Source organism: Sturnira hondurensis, unplaced genomic scaffold (genome assembly GCF_014824575.4).
Source record: "Sturnira hondurensis isolate 20B ecotype Veracruz unplaced genomic scaffold, ASM1482457v3 Scaffold0008380, whole genome shotgun sequence".
Classification (NCBI taxonomy): domain Eukaryota; kingdom Metazoa; phylum Chordata; class Mammalia; order Chiroptera; family Phyllostomidae; genus Sturnira; species Sturnira hondurensis.
The window spans coordinates 554,458-577,120 of NW_028081011.1; the positions used below are offsets into that span (position 1 = coordinate 554,458).

The 22,663-nt window shown below is 37.8% G+C and overlaps 1 protein-coding gene across 1 annotated transcript in view; it reads left to right on the forward strand.

The window, feature by feature from the left end:
• Positions 1–22,663, forward strand: part of SEL1L2 (SEL1L2 adaptor subunit of SYVN1 ubiquitin ligase) — a 95,600-nt gene that overhangs the window by 42,252 nt on the left and 30,685 nt on the right. Inside the window, exons 4-8 of the mRNA XM_037054715.1 lie at positions 12,715–12,768; positions 13,206–13,265; positions 13,356–13,437; positions 14,715–14,869; positions 15,496–15,552. Of these exons, the coding sequence (XP_036910610.1) occupies positions 12,715–12,768; positions 13,206–13,265; positions 13,356–13,437; positions 14,715–14,869; positions 15,496–15,552 (408 nt within the window). The remainder of the gene's footprint in view (positions 1–12,714; positions 12,769–13,205; positions 13,266–13,355; positions 13,438–14,714; positions 14,870–15,495; positions 15,553–22,663) is intronic.

The following is a 22,663-nucleotide window of genomic DNA, read 5'->3' on the forward strand; positions in this document are numbered from 1 at the left end:
TTGAATACAACAAAGGTTTGGAGAAACAAAGACACAACCAAAGGACAGAAAATTGAATTATACGGAAGTCCGACTGCATCTAACCGTTCAACAGGGATGGTAAGAGGGGCGGAGCCAGCAGCGAGCAGGGTCGGGCAGGACAGGTCCCCCAACCCAGGCGTGCAGGCAGCCAGAAACAGTTGGGGTGTGGGGCAGACTGACCGCGGGCGCACATTCGCGCACAGTGAGACGGACAACGCAGGCCCCAGGGGGCGAGGGCTGGCAGCGGTGGTACAATCGAGTGCAGTGGGACGGAACGCGTGGGCCCAGTGATGGCAGCAACTGCGGCACCAGTGAGGGCCGCTGCGGCAGGCGGCAGAAAGGACGCCATAGTCCCTCTTTGACCCCGCCCCCACATACAGTGTCACAACCCAGTGACTTAGTTGCCCTGTTCTAGTGAACACTTTAGGGCTCTGATCTTGCTATGGAACAGGCACGAACAGCCAAAAAGATGGTGCAAGAAGAACTCAAAGTCCCAGAGCCAATAACTCTAAGCGACCGAAAAATTGCCAGCCTCTCAGAAGCACAATTCAAGACACTATTTATCAGGATGCTCACAGAACTGGTAGATTATAGTCACAAATTAGAGGAACATAGTCACAAATTAGAGGAACATAGTCACAAATTAGAGGAACATATGAAGGCTAAACTAATTGAAATGAAGGGAGATGCACAGGAAACCAATAGTGATGGAAAGGAAACGGGGACTCAAATCAATGGAATGGACCAGAAGGAAGAACAAAACATCCCACCAGAAAGGAATGAAGAAATGAGAATTCAAAAAAATGAGGAGAGGCTTAGGAACCTCCAGGACATCTTTAAACGTTCCAACATCCGAATTATAGGGGTACCAGAAGGGGGAAAGAAACAGCCACGAGTGGAAAACTTATTTGAACAAATAATAAAGGAGAACTTCCCCAGTCTGGCAAAGGAAATAGACTTCCAGGAAATCCAGGAAGCTCAGAGAGTCCCAAAGAAGTTGGACCCAAGAAGGAACACACCAAGGCACATCATAATTACATTAGCCAAGACTAAAATGAAGGAGAGAATCCTAGAAGCAGCAAGGGATAAGGGGACAGTCACCTACAAAGGAGTACCCATCAGACTGTCAGCGGATTTCTCAAAAGAGACCTTACAGGCAAGAAGGGGCTGGAAAGAAGTATTCCAAGTCATGAAATCCAAAGACCTACAGCCAAGATTGCTTTATCCAGCAAAGCTTTCATTTAGAATGGAAGGACAGATAAAGTGCTTCTCAGATAAGGTCAAGTTCAAGGAGTTCATCATCACCAAGCCCTTATTATATGAAATGCTAAAGGGACTTATATAAGAAAAAGAAGATGAAAAATATTAACAGTGAAAGGACAGCAAACACACAGTTATTAACAACCACACCTAAAACAAAAGCAAACCAAGAGGACAGCTAGATCAGGAGTGGAACCATAGAAATGAAGTACACATGGAGGATTAGAAACAGGGGAGTGGGAGGAGGAGAAGGGGGGAGAAGGCACAGAAAATAGTATAGATGGTAGGTAGAAAATAGATAGGGGGGATGGCGAGAATAGTGGGGGAAATATAGAATCCAAAGAACTTGAGACACGTGGCTATAAACTAAGGGGGGGAGAATGGTGGGGGAGGGAGTGTGCGGGTGGAGAGGAATGAAGGGGGGGAATAGAACAACTGTAATGGTATAATCAATAAAATATATTTAAAAAAATAAAAATAAAATAAACAGCAAAAAAAAAGAAATCAAATATTGGCTAGAAGAGATTATTAAAAAGAACCAATTTAACCATTTTAGATACAAACTTAAAAGGGTTAGAGGAGTACCAGGATTCCAGATGCCTTCTGTTACTAGTAACAGCCTCTATGGTCAACTTTGCTGAAAAGGGAATCTTGGAGACTAAAAACAAAATGGCTAAATCATAGAAAAAATGTTTTAAGTTTATGGAGGAAGTAGATTACACAAATTATACTTATAAACTATATATTACAGCAGTAATTCTTTGGGAAACTGAACTGTGTAGTGAGTTCCCTACTTTAAAAAGTAGCATAGTTCTTTGTCCTTCAAATTCTAATAAAAGTTTGCAAACTTATTCATGTTTTATTTTGATTGAATTATCAGATGTTGTTGGATCTTGATTTTAGGGATGCAGTTAACAGTCCTGCATGATATTCTCATGAACTAGATGAAAAAAGAGAAAATCCCATAAAATGAAGCTGTACTATTTGTTAAGCAGCATGAGTTCCTTAAAAACAATTTGTATTAAGCAAGCTGTTTTACAAGATTGCTAAACTAAGAAATGGGAAAATTGTGGTAGAGATGATAACTTCACATTTTATCCATTGTAAGTCCCTATTGACTATAAGTTATATAATGTAAGTTATATAGTTATATAAATGCTGTCAATTAAAGTATAAGCCAGTGTTTTCTTATTAGAATTTTTGTTTTATTCCCATTAACAGTGCTGTTTAAGGGCAGCTGTCTGGTAACTCAGTTATTTTTTGATAATTACCAGAGTTATGACTCCAGAGAATCTGCTACTACTTGCTGTTTATTTATATATTTCACACATTATCTATAGATATTGATTTAAAAGATCTATATCACTTTCTCAGGATTTGCATAACTCGGTAAACTAATATTTCCTAAACAATCAATACATGATGTTATAAAATCATGTACAGGTAAAAAAAAAGTCATTCAAAATGCAAGGTAAACCAACTGATTTCAACGAGAGAATAAGAAAAGTTCATTGATATGATTTCAAATTCCACATTGCAACTAATCTTTACAAAGTTATCAATCATGTTGAGTTTTGGTATGAAGAAGAAGAGGATATAAAATTACCTGAAAGTACAAGTTCTGGCCAAGATGGAGACGTAGGTAGAATCCCTCTGCTTCCTTGCACAACCAAAATGAGGATAAAAACCAACATAAAATTAATAAATAACCAAAAGCACCAGAAAATCAAACAGCATGGATCTCCGACAACCAAGGAATTAAAAGAAAGTCAACCAGAATAACCAGACCGGTAAGGTGGTGGACAGTGCAGGCCAACTCAGAAAAACCACAGCAACACGGCAGACCATGGGGGCAGGCTGGCTGCTGAGCTCAGTTGGCCATGCAGGTGGAAAACTGAGACTCAGAGCTGACTGAGGGCCCACAGTGGAAGATACTTCCAGTCTCACATGAGAGTTCAAGTTTGTTGAAAATTGCGTTACAGACCAGAAGGCAAGCCACACTGTTCCCTCTCTGGTGCCTCCCCCACAGGCAGCACCACAGTGCAGCAAGGAGTGTTGTTCTGCCCCAGTGAGTTCCTAAGGCCCTGGCCCTTACAATTTATCAGCTGCTGAGAAAAGGAGTATGGCTGTAATGAAAGAACAGAGTAAAGCCTCAGAAAGAGAACTAAGCAAGGAGGAGATTGCCAACCTGTCTGATGGAGAGTTTAAAGCCCTAGTTAATCAAAACGGTCACAGATCTGATTGAACTTGGTCAAAAAATGAAAAGAACAAATAAAAGATACCCAAAATGAAATAAAGCAAAATATTCAGGGAACCAATAGTGACAAGGAGGAAACCAGGATTCAAAGCAATGATTTGGAACAAAAGAAAGAACTACACATCCATCCAGAAGAAAAGGAAGAAACAAGAATTAAAAAAAATGAGGAGAGACTTAGGAACCTCTGGGACAACTTGAAATGTTCCAACATCTGAATTATAGGGGTGCCACTAGGAGAACAACAACAAGAAATTGAAAGCTTATTTAAATAAATAATTAAGGAAAACTTCCCCAATCTGGCAAAGGAAATAGACTTTCGGGGACTTCAGGAAGCTGAGAGAGTCCCAAAGAAGTTGGACTCAAAGAGGAACACACCAAGGCACATCATCATTAAGTTACCCAAGATTAAAGATAGAGAGAGAGTCCTAAAAGACACAAGAGGAAAGGAGTTACCTACAAATGAGTGGCTTCTCAAAAGAAACCCTGCAGGCAAGAAGGGACTGGAAAGAAGTATTCCAAGTCATGAAAGGCCAGGACCTACATCTAAGATCACACTATCCGGCAAAGCTTTCATTTAGAATGGAAGGGCAGATAAAGTGCTTCCCAGATAAGATCAAGTTAAAGGAGTTCATCATCACCAAGCCATTATTATATGAAACATGAAAGGGACTTGCCTTAGAAAAAGAAGATCAAAAATACGAGCAGTAAAATAACAACAAACTCACAGCTATCAACAAATGAACCGAAAAGAAAAGAAAAACAATGAAAACAAAAACTAAGCAAACAACCAGAACAGGAACAGAGTCAGAGAAATGGAAATTACACAAAGGGATTTTGGTGGGGAGGGGGAAGGGAAGAATAAGGGGGAAAGGTACAGGGAAGAAGAAGCATAATTAGTAGGCATAAAATAGGCAGAGAGAGATAAAAAATGAAATAGGAAACAGAGGACCCAAAGAACTTATATGTGCAACCCATGGACATGAACTAAGGAGCAGAGGGAATGCTGGAAGGTTGGGGGAGCAGAGGAGAGGGGAATAATGGGGGGATTGGAAAAGCTGTAACAGCATAATCAATAAAAATTCTTCAAAAATTAGCTGAAAAACCTATTAAAATACTTTTTTTACTGTTATTTGTAGTTTTTCCTTTTAGCTTTTGCAATATAAGCTTAAGTTACTTGTTATTAAAACATTTAAAGCTACATATTTTCCTCTGCATCTGACTTTAGCTGTATTCTATAACTTTAACATATAGTGTTATCATCATCATTGAGTTCTTAATATATTATTTCAGTTTCTATTTTATCTTTGCTTTTTGCTAAACATTAAGAGACTTGGAATTAATAAGCTAAACTGTAAGCTATCTTGTTAATTTTTCTTGTTTTATTGCTTCTAGTAAAAAAATGTGGTGTCATTTCTATTTTTTAAATAAATTAACATTTTTGTTTGTGTGGTTATTTTTGAAAATTATTTTTCAAAATTTTAGCTTTTTAATTTTGTTAGGATACTTTCCCTAATAGATTTAATTTTGTATTTATACATAGTCAGTGTGTTCTTTTTTGGTCTCCCTCAATTCTCTTTGTGAAATGTCCTTCCTCACATTCTTAGTTCATTTGGTACAATGAACTAAGGGGCTTTTTCTTTCTGAATCTAGCATTGGGGTCACATGACATAGGCTCATCCAGTCAGATTATTCTTCTCCTAGATCAAAAAATGTGTTTTTTTGCACATTTTTAGTATATTTTTTCAATTACCATTTACATTCAATTTTTTTTGCATTAGCTTCAGGTGTACAGCATAGTGATTAGATAATCATATACTTTACAAAATATTTCTCTGATATTTCCAGTACCTTCAAGTATTGAAAAGGCAGTGTTGCAAAAAAATTAATTTATTGAGCACCAAGTTACTATACATTTAAGGCAACTAAGTACTAAGGCAGCACAATTAACTTAATGAACTTCCTCATCAACATTAATAGTTGCAAAATTAGTTATTAGCTTGGAAGAAACATTAGAGGTAATCAAGAAACACTCCCTTAAGACTTCTGGCCAAGATGGATGTATAGGTAGACACACTGTGCCTCCTCACACAACCAAAATAAGGACAACAGTAATTTAGAAAAAAAAAAAACCAATACTGACAGAAAATTGAACTGTATAGAAGTCTGACAACCAAGGAGTTAAAGTAGACACATTCATCCAGATTGGGTAGGAGGTTGGAGTTGGGAGGCCAGGCTGAGAAGGGTCACGGCAAAAAAACCAGTGGCTGGCAGAACCTGGCCACAAGGCAGCAACTGGCAGACCCTGGGGACATGGGGTGGCAGCAAGCAGACCCAGCAAAGTGGTGCATTATGGAGGGGCATGATGTGCAAGGTGGCTGGTGGACAAGGTGGTCCCATATTCAAGAGCAGATAAACCAGGAGAAACTGGTGAGCAAAACAGACCACACAACCCAGGGTCCCAGCGCAGGGAAATAAAGCTTCAAAACACAGATTGAAAATACCTGTGGGGGTTGACAAGGCAGCAGGAGAAAGTCCCAAACTCACAGGAGCATTAGTAGGAGAGACCCACAGGGTCCTAGAATGTACACAAACCCACCCACCTTAGAATCAGCACCATAAGGGCTGAGTTTGTTTGGGGGAAGTGGAGGAAGTAACTGGAAGAAAGCAGAGCAAGCACCATTGTTCCCTCTTTGACCCCCGCCCCACATACACCATGGGTTGCCCTGCCCTGGTAAAGACCTAAGGCTCAGCCTCTCATATGTAACAGGTGAAAAGAGATTTAAAAAAATGACCCAAACAGAACAGATCAAAGCTCCAGAACAAATACAACTAAGCGACGAAGAGATAGCCAACCTATCAGATGCACAGTTTAAAGCACTGGTAATCAGGATGCTCACAGAATTGGTTGAATTTGGTCGCAAATTACATGAAAAAATAAAGGCTACACTAAGTGAAATAAAGGAAAATGTACAGGGAACCAATAGTGGTGGGAAGAAAACTGGGACTCAAATCAATGGAGTGGACCAGAAGGAAGAAAGAAACAACCAATCAGAAAAGAATGAGCCCTGGCTGGTGTAGCTCAGTGGATTGAGCGTGAGCCTGCAAACCACATGATCGAGGTTCGATTCCCCATCAGGGCACAAGCCTGGGTTGCAGGCCAGTTCCCAGCAGGGGATGCACGAGGGACAACTGTACATTGATGTTTCTGTCCCTCTCTCCTTCTCTTCCCGTCTAAAGATAAATAAATAAAATATTTTTAAAATTTTTTAAAAAGAGCCCTGGCTGGCGTAGCTCAGTGGATTGAGCGCGGGCCTGCAAACCAAACAATTGCGGTTCGATTCCCAGTCAGGGCACATGTCTCGGTTGCAGGCCGGTTCCTTGCAGGCTAACTACCAGCAGGGGATCCATAAAAGGCAACCATACATTGATGTTTCTCTCCCTCTCTCCTTCCCCTCTAAAGATAAGTAAATAAATAAAATTAAATTAAAAAAAAAGAAATTGTATTAAAAAAATTGTTTTTAAAAAGAAAAGAATGAAAAAACAAGAATTCAAAAAAAATAAGGAGAGGCTTAGAGACCTCTAGGACATCTTTAAGCATTCCAACACCTGAATTATACGGGTACCAGAAGGGGAAGAGGAAGAGCAACAAGTGAAAAAGTTGTTTGAACAAATAATAAAGGAGAGCTTCCCCAATCTGACAAAGGAAATAGACTTCCAAGAAGTCCAAGAAGCTCAGAGAGTCCCAGAGAAGGTGAACCCAAAAAGGAACATACCAAGACACATCGTAATTACCTTACCCAAGATTAAAATGAAGAAGCAAATCCTAGAAGAATCAAGAAATAAGGAGGCAGTTACCTACAAAGGAGTTCCCATCATAATGTCAGCTTATTTCTCAAAAGAGACCGTGCAGGCAAGAAGAGGCTGGAAAGAAGCATTCCAAGTCATGTAAGTCAAGGACCTACATCCAAGATTGCTCTATTCAGCAAAAGTTTTATTTAGAATGGAAGGGCAGATAAAGTGCTTCTCAGATAAGGTTAAGCTTAAAGGAGTTCATCATCACCAAGCCCTTATTATACAAAATGTTAAAGTGACTTATCTAAGAAAAAGAAGATAAACATGTACAGTAAAAATGTACAGCAAACTCACAATTATTAACAACCACACCTAAAACAAAAACAAACAACTAGAACAGGAACAGAACCACATAAATGGTGATCACATGGAGGATTAGAAACAGGGGAGGAGGAGGAGGAGAGAGGGGGAGAAGGTACAGAGAATAAGTAGCATAGATGTTAGGTAGAAAATTGACAGGGTGAGGGCAAGAATAGTATGGGAAATGTAGAAGGTAAAGAACTTATAAATATGACACATGGACATGAACTAAAGGGGGAAATGTGGGTGGGAGAGGGTGTGCAGGGTGGAGGGGAGTGAAGAGGGGAAATGGGACAACTGTAATAGCATAATCAATACAATATATTTAAGAAAAAAACAAAAAACACTCCCTTAAGAAATGTTGGACTGCTGATATTCTTAATGGTACAATGATATCAGCTTGAACAAAGACAGTTACTAAGCTTTCTAAATTGAAAACTGATTCAGTTTGACTAGCAATCCAATTAAAAAACGGGCAAAGGACTTGAACAGACACTTCTCCAAGGAGGACATACAGAGGATCCAGAGACACATGAAAAGATGCTTGATATCGCTAGCTATTAGAGAGATGCAAATTAAAACCACAATGAGATACCACTTTACACCAGTCAGAATGGCTATCATAAACAAAGAAACAAACAATGAGTGCTGGAGAGGTTGTGGGGAAAGGGGAACCCTAATTCACTGTTGGTGGGATTGCAGACTGGTACAACCACTATGGAAAACAGTATGGAATTTTCTAAGAAAACTAAAAATGAACATGCCTTTTGACCCAGCAATTCCACTGTTAGGAGTATATCCTAAGAATCCTGAGACACCCATCCAAAGGAACCTATGCACACCGATGTTCATTGCAGCACAATTTACAATAGCCAAGAGCTGGAAGCAACCTAGATGCCCATCAGTAAATGAATGGATCCAAAAGCTATGGTACATTTATCCAATGAAATTTTATGCAGCAGAAAGAATGGAGCTCCTACCCTTTGCAACATCATGGAATGGAACTGGAAAGCATTATGCTGAGTGAAATAAGCCAGGTGGTGAAAGACAAATACCATATGATCTCACCTTTAACAGGAACCTAAACAACAAAACAAACAAGCGAGCAAAATATGACCAAAGACACTGAAATACAGAATAGGCTGACAGTGACCAGAGGGGAGAGGGGAGAGAATCACAGGGGAGAAGGGGAAGGATTTACAGGAACAAGTATAAAGGACACATGGACAATAACTAAGGTGGGGGGGTGGGAGGGAGGTGGGGAGCACTGGGGGGGTGGACAGGGTTGGGAATATAAGATGGAAAACTGTACTTGAACAATAATTAAATGAATCTAAATTTAACAAAAGAATTTTGGAAAAAACTTTAACTTATTTAGCTTATATGTACCTTTTCACGTAACCAAAGACTGATGTATCATAAAAATCCATGCGTTGTTTTTAATCCTCACCTGAGGACATTTTTATTGATTTTTATAGAAAGGTGGGAAGAGAAACATCAGTTACTTCCTGTACACGCCCTGACTGGGAGTCAAACTGACAACCTCTTGGTGTTAGGACAATGCTCCAACTATAAAGCCACTGCCAACTGAGTTAGCTCCAACTAACTGAGCCACCCATCCAGGACAAAATTTGTGTCTTAAATGAAACTAGCATATTTACTTTTCCTATGATACAATGTATGAAGAATACAATAACAATGTAAATGGAGATTTGAAGCACTTCTTTGATTCATGCTAACATGCCAGCAGTTATACTTACCATTGCTCTTCATCATCAACGATAATGTCATTGATGAAAAATACAAATAATATATTTGAAGTATTAAAAAATAGTATTAACCTTGAAGACCTGCTGAAAGGTCTTGATGACCCAAGTAAATCACAAGCTATACCTTGATAACCACAGAGGTAGGATAAAGGTTTAGCTGGGTATGACCAAGACCCAAAATAAAGTGACTTACACAAAACAGAATTGTAGTTTTCCCTGCTGTTAAATTTGAGTGAGGACGGTGGTTCTGTTCAGTAAAATCATCAGGAACTCTTGCTGTTTTGTGGCTTTGCCATCTTTGGGGTGTTGCCCTCTTCTGCATCATCCAGGTTGGCTCACTATCATGTCAGCATTTCAGCCAGTGGGAAGAGGAAGAGGGGAAAGGCAAGGCATATCTTCAACATCGTGACCTGGAAGTTGCTCATATCACTGTCGCACATGTGTGTTGGTCATAACTTAGTCACATGACAGCATCTGATTGCTAAGGAGGCTAAAGAACACAAAAGTTAAACCATGACTTTGCTATTATTTGACCTACAACACTTTTACATCCTTATGGTTCATCCTTACAGTCTATTTTGGTTACCACATCCTCAGCTATAAATTGAGAGGTCTTTTCACCCTGGAAGGAGAGAGTTTCCAAGGTACAATCAGCAATCCCTGCCACAGTTTTTTTCAATAAGAGGAATTTATTTAATTTAATTTTTAAGAGTTTACTATTGATGGTGTGCATTTTATGGATTTGGACAAATATATAATGCCATGTATCCATCACTACAGCATCATACAGAGTATTTTCACTACCCTTTAAAATCCTCTGTATTGCACCTATTCATTCTTCCCTCCCCATCCACTGGCAACCACAGACTGGTCTTTTTACTGTCTGAAGTTTCACCTTTCCCAGAGTGTCATATAGTTGAAATTATGAAGAATGTAGCCTTTTCAGATTGGTTTCTTTCACTTGCTAATAGTCACTTAAGTTTCTTCCATGAATTTTTATGGCCCAATAGCTCATTTCTCTTCAGCTCTAAACAATTTTCCATCATCTTGATACCTCAGTTTATTTACTCATTCAGCTACTGAAAGTATCTTGGTTGCTCCCAAGTTTTGACAATTATGAATAAAGCTGTCATGAACATCAATGGGCAGATTTTTGTGTGGACATGAGTTCTGTCTCATTTGGGTAAACACTGAAGAGTGTGATTGATAGATCACATGGTAAGAGTATATTAAGCTTTGGGAGAAACTTCCAAACTGTCTTCCAAAGTGGCTGTACCATTTTGCATCCTCACTAGCAATGAATGAGAGTTCCTGTTGCTCCACAACCTCACCAGCATTTGATATTGCTCTGGATTTGGGCCATTTAATTTCATTTTGGATACAGTAAGGCATTTTTTCTCCACTTCCTTCCTACTTCATTGTCTCCCTCCAATGACTAATCAAATTAAAATGCTAATCTTGGCAGCTAACATGCAAATAAGCATTATTTTTTATTCTAATGCATAACAGTGGCATAGAAACACATAATCTGAGAAGGCAATATAAGGATATGTTATATTCAGTTTCACTGATATAAAATATAAAATAAATGGCATGCATAGAATCCAGAAAATCACTCTGAGGATTAATAATTGATATCTACTGTATTCTTAAAGGAAAACTTGAGAAATCTTACTTTTAAAACTTTAAAACTTCTGTATAATGAAATAGCAGCATAATCAGTGTTGAAAGACAAATAGTAAAATAAACTACGAGGAAATATTCACCAAAATATATAACAAACAAATGACTAATACATATGGTTTATATAGATATCCTAAACCACCACAAGAAAAGATAAATAAGCATAGTAGTAATGAGCAAAGGATATGAACACGCAAGTGACAGAAGAAATTAAGTGGCTAGTAAATAAGATGCTCAATCTCACCAATAATTTGGAAAAAACTAATATAATCAATATTTTTATGTATTAAAAAATAAATTAAAAATTGAAAATCAAAGATATCCAGTATTGGTGAGAGTATGGGGGAATGGATAATTCACATACATTTGGTAAGAGCATAAATTTGTATAATACATTGACAGGCAATTTGGCAGTAACTATTTACATTTTCACTGCATATACACTTTGACTCAGAAATTCCATTTTCAGTTATTTGTTCTAAAAATATATATGTACCTGTGAATGTACAAGAATTGCAATGTTTTTAGTAAGAAATGAAAAATCTAAATGCCCCAAATGTCTAACATTAGGGGAATGGCTATGCTATGAAATTATGGCATGTCCACCCATAAGTATGTACAGGCAGAAGAAAATCTCAAAAGTATATCAAAAAGTGAAAAAATAGTAATTTATGAAAGTTTGGTGATGCATGGAATACATACACTAAAAATTGTCTACAGTGGTTAAGAATAGTAAACAAATTGGAGGATATAATAATGAGGAGAGACTTACTCCATGAAATATCAAGATATACTTTAGACCTAGCCAGTGTGGCTCGGTTGGAGTGTCAGCCATACACCAAAAGGCTGTGGGTTTGATTCCCAGTCAAAAAACATCCCTAGGTTGGGTATTTGATCCCCCAATCAATGTTTCTCTCACATCGATGTTTCTCTCTCTCTCTCTCTCTAACATCAATAAATAACATATATATATTTAAAAGATATACTTTAAGCTACAGTGATCAACATAATTGCATGCCATATTTTGTTCATTCATCACTGATGATGGACACTTGGTTTGTTTGCAACCTTAGCTATGAGAATAATGTTCTATGAAGATGAGCACACAGCTATCTCTTTGAGATCCTCTTTTCAATTATTTTGCATATATTCCTAAAAGTAGAATTTTAGGATCATATTGTAATTCTATTTAGCTTTTTTGAGGAATCATCATGTTGTTTTCCACAGTGACTGCACTGTTTCACATTCCCACAAAATTTCTTCATACCATTGTCAACACTTCCTATTTTCTAGTTTTGCTTGTTTGCTTGCTTTGAAAGTAGCCATCCTAATGGATATGAAATGATATCTGATTATATTTTTTATTTGTATTTCCCTAATGGTTACTTATGTTGAGTATCTTTCCATGTGCTTCTTGGCCACTTATATATTATAGACACTTTGTTATGATATAAGAAATAAGATAATGCTAATTATAATGAAGCAAATATTTAAAATACCCCTTACCAAGGTAGATAACAATGATTGTGAAATAAATAATTTGATCGATTGACTTTTTCTTTTGGGCTTTAGGCATTAGGATTTTTGTCTTCTTATGGAATAGGAATGGAATATAATCAAGCCAAGGTAAGGTCATTCTATTTTTTCTGAAACAAAATCGATTTTTTTAAAGGGACATTGGGTAGAGAGTCTACTCTTTAGATAAAGGGGTTCACTGTAGCACAGGGAGTAAAAGCACCAGCTAAATAGTCAGAGAAGTTTAGGATTAAAATACCATAAATTTCTTAATGTCCCATATTTCAATTTCTTCATTAAAGGTATATAATAGCTACTTCATAAGGATATTGTGATAATTAAATAAAATTTCATATACAATGCCTTTTCATAGGCTGCAGAGCTCACTAAGACGTCCCACAAAATGTCAGTTGTCTTTACAGAAGGAGAGAATGAAATACGGAATTTATTTTGGAGCACTTAAAGTTTCATTTCTGTGCTAGGAAAAAAAGGCAATGATTAGTTTTAGTTTCAAATTTAGATTATATATATAAATTTTTTAACTTTAGGCACTGATATATTACACCTTTGGAAGTGCTGGAGGAAGCATGATGTCTCAGATGATATTGGTTTGTAAATTACATATTCTTAGATCCAAATATTTATATTATAAATGCAGTACTGTCAGAATATTAAGAATATATGTGTCTGTGTTTTAGGGTTACAGATATTTGTCAGGAATCAATGTTCTACAGAATTGTGAAGTTGCCCTATATCATTACAAGAAAGTGGCAGAATATAGTGAGTAATCCACATAATTTATTTTAAGATAAACAAACTTTCCAAGCAATTAAAAACTAAATCAATGCCAATTGACATATTTATGAAAGTATTAAAAGACTATGCTTTCAACACCTGTTATAATACAATTCTTTTAATACAATGTAGAGTTTTCTGATTTCTTATAGTTATTTTTCAAAAAGTTTTAAATGATTGTGCTCGTCTTTTATTTTTGTTATTACATGTCCTCAGACAATTCTGCTTTACTTGTTCTTGTTTTGTTCTTTACTTCTACTGAGAATTTGAATGTAGTATCAATAAATATTAACATTTCAAATATGAGATGACTTGCTTAAAATGCCTGGAGAAGTGGATGTAACTTACATACATTGGCTATCTCTATTACTAACTTGAGAACAATTCAAGTAGTCATTGTTCTATTACCTTATCCTTCATCTACAAAAAAGAGAGCATGAGATTAACATAACGTATTTTGCTATGTGTAATGTTTAGTACTAAACCCACGGTTTACTATAGCACATGTATAATGCATATCCTTATTTTTCCTTCAAAAATTTGAGCAAAAGAGTGCATTATACACAACAAAAAACAGTATGTTCCTAGAATAATTTTCAAAGCTGTATGTAATGTTTCATCTTGCAACATCACCAAACCAGACTACATGATAAAAGTCTGCCAAGAATTGAATAAGGAGAAGCCCATATGATTAGTTTCTATAGTCAGAACAACATCTAAATATATGTTTTTGCATTATTAGGAACTGATAAAAGAAAGGGAAATAACTACTTTTGAATTTAAGATGCTGTACATAACTATATATATAGTTCAAATTGCATGCTTATTAGGTTTATTAAAGCATAGTTGTCTTTATATTTACTTTCATATTATCCATAGGAAGTAATTAAGGAGCAGTTATTGCTCTTATATTGTAGTTTCAGTCTCTGGAAAAGTCAGTAGTGGGAGGGGTCAGTTGCCTTCTCCTAAAATCTGTAAAAGCTGTCTCTTTTTCTTGAAACTGCTTGACCAAGATCGTTAGTAGGGTCTGATACATGTTGATACAATATTTGTATAGGTTGCAAAGTTTTCTTACACTTTTCTCAGAACCAAATACATCCAGCAAATTCATATCACCTGAGGATATTTCCCTTCCATTAATAGACTAGATCTCTGCACAATTTAAAGAAAATAGGACTGACTAACAGTGTTTTCTCCAAGTTGACTGTTACCTCTTGCAACCTTGTGTATTCTCGCTATTCTCTGGCTTGTTTTATTTACAGTTGCTAAAAAACTGGAAAGAAGTGAAGGTATCCCAGTGGAAAAAGTGAGACTAACTGAGATACCTGAAAATCTGCGTCCTAACAGTGGGATTCTGGATTGGGACATATACCAGTACTATAAATTTTTGGCAGAAAGAGGAGATGTTCAGATACAAGTAATGTATACAGACAAGTTTAATTTTAAGAACATGCATATTACCAAGTGCTTGGTTTGTTCTAAGAACTAGTGAAGTTAAAAATGCTCCATCTTAAATAAGAAAGGGAAGACACAGTCTTTCCTCTTTGTCCTTTTTTGTTCCCTGCCATTTGCAGTCCTATGGTCTATAGGAAAGCCAGTAATGGCAATTTTTTTTACATTCACTCCTAAAAATTTATTTTTAAAAAGCCTGGATTTTAATTACAGAAGAAAGCACCATCCAATGTTAGTTTTAATATAAATGAACTCTTTCTTACCAGGATCTAGACATGTTCTGTCTTTGGGAATGAGAATGGGATGGTGTGTGTAACCTTTTAGAGTCAAGAGTTAAGGCCTCTATGTTCATGTGTCCAGGTATTACTGTATACCATCAGGCCACTCATTAAAGAAGCTATATGCTCAGCATCAACAAATTACCCAATCAAAGATATAGTTTGGAATATTTCCCTGCTTCTTTTTAAAAGACATGTCAACTGCATCACAGCAAATCAATATACTATAGTAAAATCACCAAGTAAAATTTTTCTTTTCTTTATTTAAATTAATAGCACTGCTAAAATAATTTTTAAAAATCCTCTTTCCCAGGTTTCTCTTGGACAATTACATCTGATTGGGGGGAAAGGTCTAGATCAGGATTACTACGTAAGTCAACCTCAAGATTCCATCATGTGGGGTGGGAAGGGTGGTAGTGAGGTAGGATGATGGGCCAGTGAAAAAGGAAGGGGGAGTGGAAGAGTTGCTGGGGAAAGCTCACTGCTGCTTCCTTAGTCAGACCAGCTTTCCAGCTTTTGAGGAAAAACAAAGTCACCAAAGGCAACACTTTTCCTACCTGCCTCCAAGTACAAAGGTATAGAGGCTTCAGAAGGAGCAATTGACGTAGGAGAGTTTTCATGCTCTGAACTTTGCCTCTTTCCACCCAAACACACTTTTAGTGTAAGGTAAAGGAAGAGGATACCTCCACTTGCCGGCCTTGGACATTCCCCAAAGGCCAGCAGTGGAAAGTCCACCTGGGAGTTTCTTACTAACAAGCCTGTGGACCAGTCTCAACCCCATCTGGTTAGATCAAAGGACAAACAGCTTTCAATGTAATTGAAAGTATTATTAAGCATATTTATAAATTAGTATAGTTTCGTCAATCATTTTGCTTAACCTTATCTCAGTGAGGTTAGAAGATTAATTAACAATTCAAATTTAGTGAAGAAAAAGTAAATAAAGTTGACTACACAGGATCCTCCTCAGTTAGATACTGGAGTCCTGGGATGAGATCTTGTCTAGATCCTGACCCTAGATCCCCAAACATCTGGGGAAGTAACTAGAATTCTTTTTATAAAGGGTTTTGCAGCCCTTGTCATTTTATAGTAACCATGTGCTTATTGTCTCAAAGAACCACATACCCTATTTCAACACGGTCCTAAAAGCTAACAGTAGAAATTACTTTACAAGGCAGTTACATAAAAGAGTTATCTATTGTTATTTTCCATCTCACTTTATTAATTTATTGTTCAGTTGCAGTTGTCCCCACATGCACCTGCATTACTCTCCTCCACTGTACTCACCCCAACCTTCCGTATTTAATCCTCACCCTACCCATTGCCTATGTCCATTGGTCCTTTATACATACATATTCCTTGACTTGACCCTTCCCCTTCTTTTACTCATTATCCCCCACCCCCTTTCCTTCTTGTCACTGTCAGTGTTTTTTATTTTACTGTCCCTAATTCTTATTGCTCACTTGTTTGTTTTGTGGATTAGGTTCCACTTATAGGTGAGATCATATGGTATTTGTCTTTCACCACCTGGCTTACTTCACTTAGCATAATGCTCTCCAGTTCCATCCATGCTGCCACAAAGGGTAGGAGTTCCTTCTTTCTTTCCGTTGTGTAAATGTACAACAGTTTTTTTGATCCTCTCATTTACGAATGGGCACCTAGGTTGCTTCCACCACTTGGCTATTGTAAATTGCATGATGAACATTGGGGTGCATAGGTTCTTTTGAATTAGTGTTTCTGGATTCTTAGGGTATAATCCCAGCTGTGGAACTGTCAAGTCAAAAGGCAGTTCCATTTTTAGTTTTTTGAGGAAATTCCATACTGTTTTCCATATTGACTGTACCAGTCTGCATTCCCACCAACAATGTACTAGGGTTTCCTTATCTCCACAACCTCTCCATCACTAATTGTTTGTTGATTTGTTTATGGTACTATGTTGAGTAAGAGTGGAGAATGTGGACCCTTGTGTTGTTCCTGACCTTAAAGGAAACACTTTTAGTTTTGCCCATTGAGTATGATGTTGGCAGTAGGTATTTTGTATGTGGCCTTTATTATGTTGACTTATGCTCCCTCTATTCCCACTTTGCTGAGTGGTTTTTATAATAAATGGGTGCTGGATTTTATGAAGTACTTTTTCTGCATCAATTGATACAATATTGTGATTTTGTCTATTTTATTTTTCAAATATGTTTTAATGATTGTGCATTATACTTGTCCCATTTTTTCTCCCCTTTATTCCCCTCCACCCTATACCCTCCCTCCCACCATCATTCCCCTACCTTAGTTCATGTTCATGGGTCATATATGTAAATTCATTGGCTTCTCCATTTCACATACTGTTCTTAACTTCCCCCTGTCTATTTTGTACCTACCATTTATGCTTCTTAGTCCCAGTACCTTTCCCGCATTTCCCCCCCTCCACCTCCCCACTGATCACCCTTCATGTGTTCTCCATTTCTGTGAATCTGTTCCTGTTCTAGTTGTTTGCTTAGTTTGTTTTTGTTTTTTTGTTTTGTTTTGTTTTTTAGGTTTGGTTGTTAATGGTTGTGAGTTTGTTGTTATTTTACTGTTCATAGTTTTTGAGATCTTCTTTTTCTTAGATAAGTCCTTTTAACATTTTGTGCAATAAGGACTTAGTGATGATGAACTAACTTGACTTTATCTGGGAAGCACTTTATCTCCCCTTCTATTCTAAATGATAGCTTTGCTGAACAGAGTCATCTTGGATGCAGGTCCTTGCCTTTCATGACTTCAAATACTTCTTTCCAGCCCCTTCTTGCCTGTAAGGTTTCTTTTGAGAAGTCAGCTGATAGTCTTATGGAAATTTCTTCCTAGGTAACTCCTTTTCTCTGGCTGCTTTCAGATTCTCTCCTTATCTTTAATCTTGGATAATTTAATTATGATGTACCTTGGTGTGTGCTTCCTTGGGTCTAACTTTTTTTGGACTCTGAGCTTCCTGGACTTCCTGGAAGTCTATTTCCTTTGCCAGATTAGGGAAGTTCTTCTTCATTGTGTTTTTAAATATGTTTTCAACTTCTTGCACTTCCTTTTCTCCTTCTGGCACCCCTATGATTCAGATATTGAAATGTTTAAAGTTGTCCTGGAGGTTCCTAAGCCTCTCCTCATTTTTTTAAAATTCTTGTTTCTTAATTCTGTTCTGGTTAAATGTTTATTTCTTCCTTCTGTGCCAATTCATTGATTTGAGACCCAGTTTCCTTCGCTTCGCTATTGGTTTCTTGTATATATTTATTTTACTCTGCATAGCCTTTACTTTTTCCTCTATTTTGTGACCATACTCACCTATTTCTATGAGCATCCTGATTAACAGTGTTTTGAACTCTGTATCTGAGAGATTGGCTATCTCTTCACTGCTTAGTTGTTGTTTTTCTGGAGCTTTGATCTATTCTTTCAGTTGGGCCATATTTTTTGTCTCAGCATGCCTGTTATGTAGTAAGCAGAAAAGCCTTAGGTATTTGCCAGAATACCTAAGGGCAACTCAATTTGCTGCATTGTGGCATGTGTGGGGGGTTGGATTCTGAGAGGGAACAATGCGGCTTGCTTGGCTCTCCACTTTCAGTTGCTTCCTCTGCTTCCCACCAGTAAATTGGGCTCTTATGATGCTGATTCCCAGGTGGGTGGATTGTGTACATTCTAGGACCCTGTGGTCTCTCCAATGAACTCCTGTGAGGCTGGGAGTTTCTCCTGCTGCCTCAACTCCCACAGGTATTTTCAGTCAGAGATTTTGAGGCTTTATTTTCCCACACTTGAACCTTGGGTTGCATGGTGTGTCTCACTCCCCAGTTGTTTCTTCAGGTTTACCCACAGGCAAATGTTGGACTACCCAGTCCACCTGCTGCCACCTCACCTGCCTGGGTCCTCCAGCTACCAACTTGCCACAGCTGCCTCTCTCTCCCCTTCCTACTGGTCTAGATGAATGTTTCTTCTTTAATACTTTGGTTGTTGGACTTTCATACATTTCAATTTTCTGGTAGTTCTGGTTATTTTTTTGTTTTAAAATTTGTTGTTGTCCAGGGACTTCTGCCAAGATGGAGGCATAGGTGGAAATACTGTGCCTTCTCCCACAACCAAGTTTGAATACAACAAAGGTTTAGTAAACAAAGACGCAGCCAAAGAACAGAAAATTGAACTAGATGGAAGTCCGACAACAACTAACCATTCAACCGAACTGGTAAGAGGGGTGGAGCCAGCAGCGGAGTAGGGTTGGGCAGGAAGGATCCCCCAACCCCAGATGCCCAGGAAGCCAGGGTAGCACCGGGCAGACCCAGTGAGGGTGCAAGGCAGTAGGCTGACCCCGGTCACATATTGGCATGCAGTGAGACAGACTGAGCAGGCCCCAGTGGCAGGAGGCAGCAGAGGGGATCACCATTGCTGCCCTTTGACTCCGCCCCCACCTACAACGTCACAACCCAGTGACCGAGTTGCCCCGCTCTGGTGAACACCTAGGGCTCTGCTCCTCAGACATAAAAGGCACAAAGAGTCCAAAATATGGCTCAAGAAGAACTCAAAGCCCCAGAGCCTATAACTCTAAGCGACAAAGGAATAGCGAACCTCTCAGATGCACAGTTCAAAATACTGGTGATCAGGATGCTCACAGAACTGGTTGATTATAGTCACAAATTATAGGAACATATGAATGCTAAACTAATTGGAATGAAGGGAAATGCACGGGAAGCCAATAGTGATGGAAAGGAAACTGGGACTGAGATCAATGTGGTGAACCAGAAGGAAGACCAAAACATCCAACCAGAAAAGTATGAAGAAATGAGAATTCAAAAAAATGAGGAGAGGCTTAGGAACCTCCAGGACATCTTTAAACGTTCCAACATCCGGATTATAGGGGTACCAGAAGGGGGAAAGAAACAGCCACGAGTGGAAAACTTATTTGAACAAATAATAAAGGAGAACTTCCCCACTCTGGCAAAGGAAATAGACTTCCAGGAAGTCTGAGAAGCTCAGAGAGTCCCAAAGAAGTTGGACCCAAGAAGGAACACACCAAGGCACATCGTAATTACATTAGCCAAGATTAAAATGAAGGAGAGAATCCTGGAAGCAGCAAGAGGTAAGGGGACAGTCACCTACAAAGGACTTCCCATCAGACTGTCAGCAGATTTCTCAAAAGAGACCTTACAGGCAAGAAGAAGCTGGAAAGAAGTATTCCAAGGCATGAAATCCAAAGACCTACAGCCAAGATTGCTCTATCCAGCAAAGCTTTCATTTAGAATGGAAGGGCAGATAAAGTGCTTCTCAGATAAGGTCAAGTTCAAGGAGTTCATCATCACCAAGCCCTTATTATATGAAATGTTAAAGGGACTTATATAAGAAAAAGAAGATAAAAAATATGAACAGTAAAAAGGCAGCAAACTCACAGTTATTAACAACGACACCTAAAACAAAAGCAAACTAAGAGGACAGCTAGAACAGGAACAGAACCATAGAAATGAAGAACACATGGAGGGTTAGCAACAGGGGAGTGGGAGGAGGGGAAGGGGGGAGAAAGTACAGAAAATAAGTAACATAGATGGTAGGTAGAAAATGGGGGGGAGGGCAAGAATAGTATGGGAAATATAGACTCTAAAGAACTTGAGTCACGTGGTCATAAACTAAAGGGGGGAGTGGTGGGGGAGGGGGTGTGCAGGGTGAAGGGGAATGAAGGGAGGGAATAGAACAACTGTAATAGTATAATCAATAAAATATATTTAAAAAATAAAAATAAAACCACAAAAAAGTGTTGTTGGCCTTCTTTTGGTTGTGCAAGGAGACAAAGTTTATCTACTTACACCTCCATCTTGGCAGGAAGACCTACCTAATCCTTTGTATTTCTGTGTCATCAGTTGTTACTTTCCTCTTTGATTTCTGATTTTGTTTATTTGGGTTATCTCTCTTATTTTCTTGATGTGTCTGTTTAATGGTTTGTCAATTTTGCTTATCATTTCAAAACATGTATTCATTGATCCTTTGAATTGTGTTTTGAGTCTCTATGTCATTTAATTCTGGTCTGATCATGTTTATTTTTTTATTCTACTAGCTCTGGCATTTGTTTGCTGTTTTTCTTCTAGTTCTTGTAGGTATAAGGTTAGGTTGTTTATTTCAGATTTTTCTCTCATCTTTAAGTAGTTGTGTATTGCTTTGAACTTCCCTCTCAGGACTGCTTTTGCTGTGTCCCATAGGTTTTGGTCTGTTTTGTGTTCATTTTTATTTGTTTCCAGATACTTTTTGATTTCTTCTTTGATCTCATTGTTGACCACCCATTATTTAATAACATATTATTTAGCTTCCATGTATTTGAATGTTTTTGAGCCGTTTTTTCCTGAGATTGGTGTCTAGTTTTAAGCAATTGTAATCCAATTAGATGCTTGATGTGATTTCAATTTTCTTGAATTTTTTCAAGCTTGTTTTTTGTCCTACCATGTGGTCCATCGTTGAGAATAACCTATCTGCATTTGCGAAGAGTATGTATTTTTCTTCTTTGGAGTGCAGTGATCTATAAATATCAATTCAGTCCATTTAACCTAGAGTGTCATTCAATTATGCAATATTTATGTTGATTTTTTTGTTTGGAATATCTATTCATTGTTGACAGTGTAATGTTAAAATCCCCCGCAATGACTGTGTAGCTGACTATCTCTTTCTTAACATCCTCCCATATTTTCTTTATATACTTATGCTAAGTGTACCTATATTAGATGCATATATGTTTACAAGAGTTTTATCCTCTTGTTGAACCACTCTCTTAAGTATTATGTAGTGACCTTCTTTATCTCTTGTTATGGCCTTTGTTTTGAAGTCTAGTTTGTCTTATATAAGTATTTCCACCCATTTTTTTATGAACATTTGCCTGGAATATTTTTTCCATCCCTTCAGTTTCAGCCTATGTATGTCTTTTGTTCTTTGGTAGGTCTCTTGTAGACTGCATATATGTGGGTCTTCTTTTCTTATCTATTCAGCTACCCTATGTCTTTCGATTGAAACATTTACATTTAAGGTTATTATTTATAGGTACATATTCATTGCCATTTTTATTTTGTTCCTGTGTTCCTCTGTCTCTCTATCTTTCTCTCTGTCTTTCTTCTTTTTTTTATAAGGCACTCCCTTTAGCATCTCCTGCAGTGCTAGTATGGTGGAGATGTACTCTTTTTGCCTTCTTTTCTCAAGGATGCTCTTTATTTCACCTTCCATTTTAAGTAAGAGCCTTGCTGGATAGAGTAGTCTTGGTTGTAGGTTCTTACTTTTCATCACTTGAAACATTTCATGCCAATCCCTTCTGGCTTATAGTGTTTCTGTTGAGAAATCAGCCGATGGCCTTATCACAGCTCCCTTGTATGTTATTAGCTATTTCTCCCTTGCTGCCTGTAAAATTCTCTCTTTGTCTTTAAATTTTGGCATTTTTGTTGTAATTTGTCTTGGAGTCAGCTGCTTTAGTGTAAGTCTCTTTATAAATATAAGTGAAACCCAGTTTGCTGCCT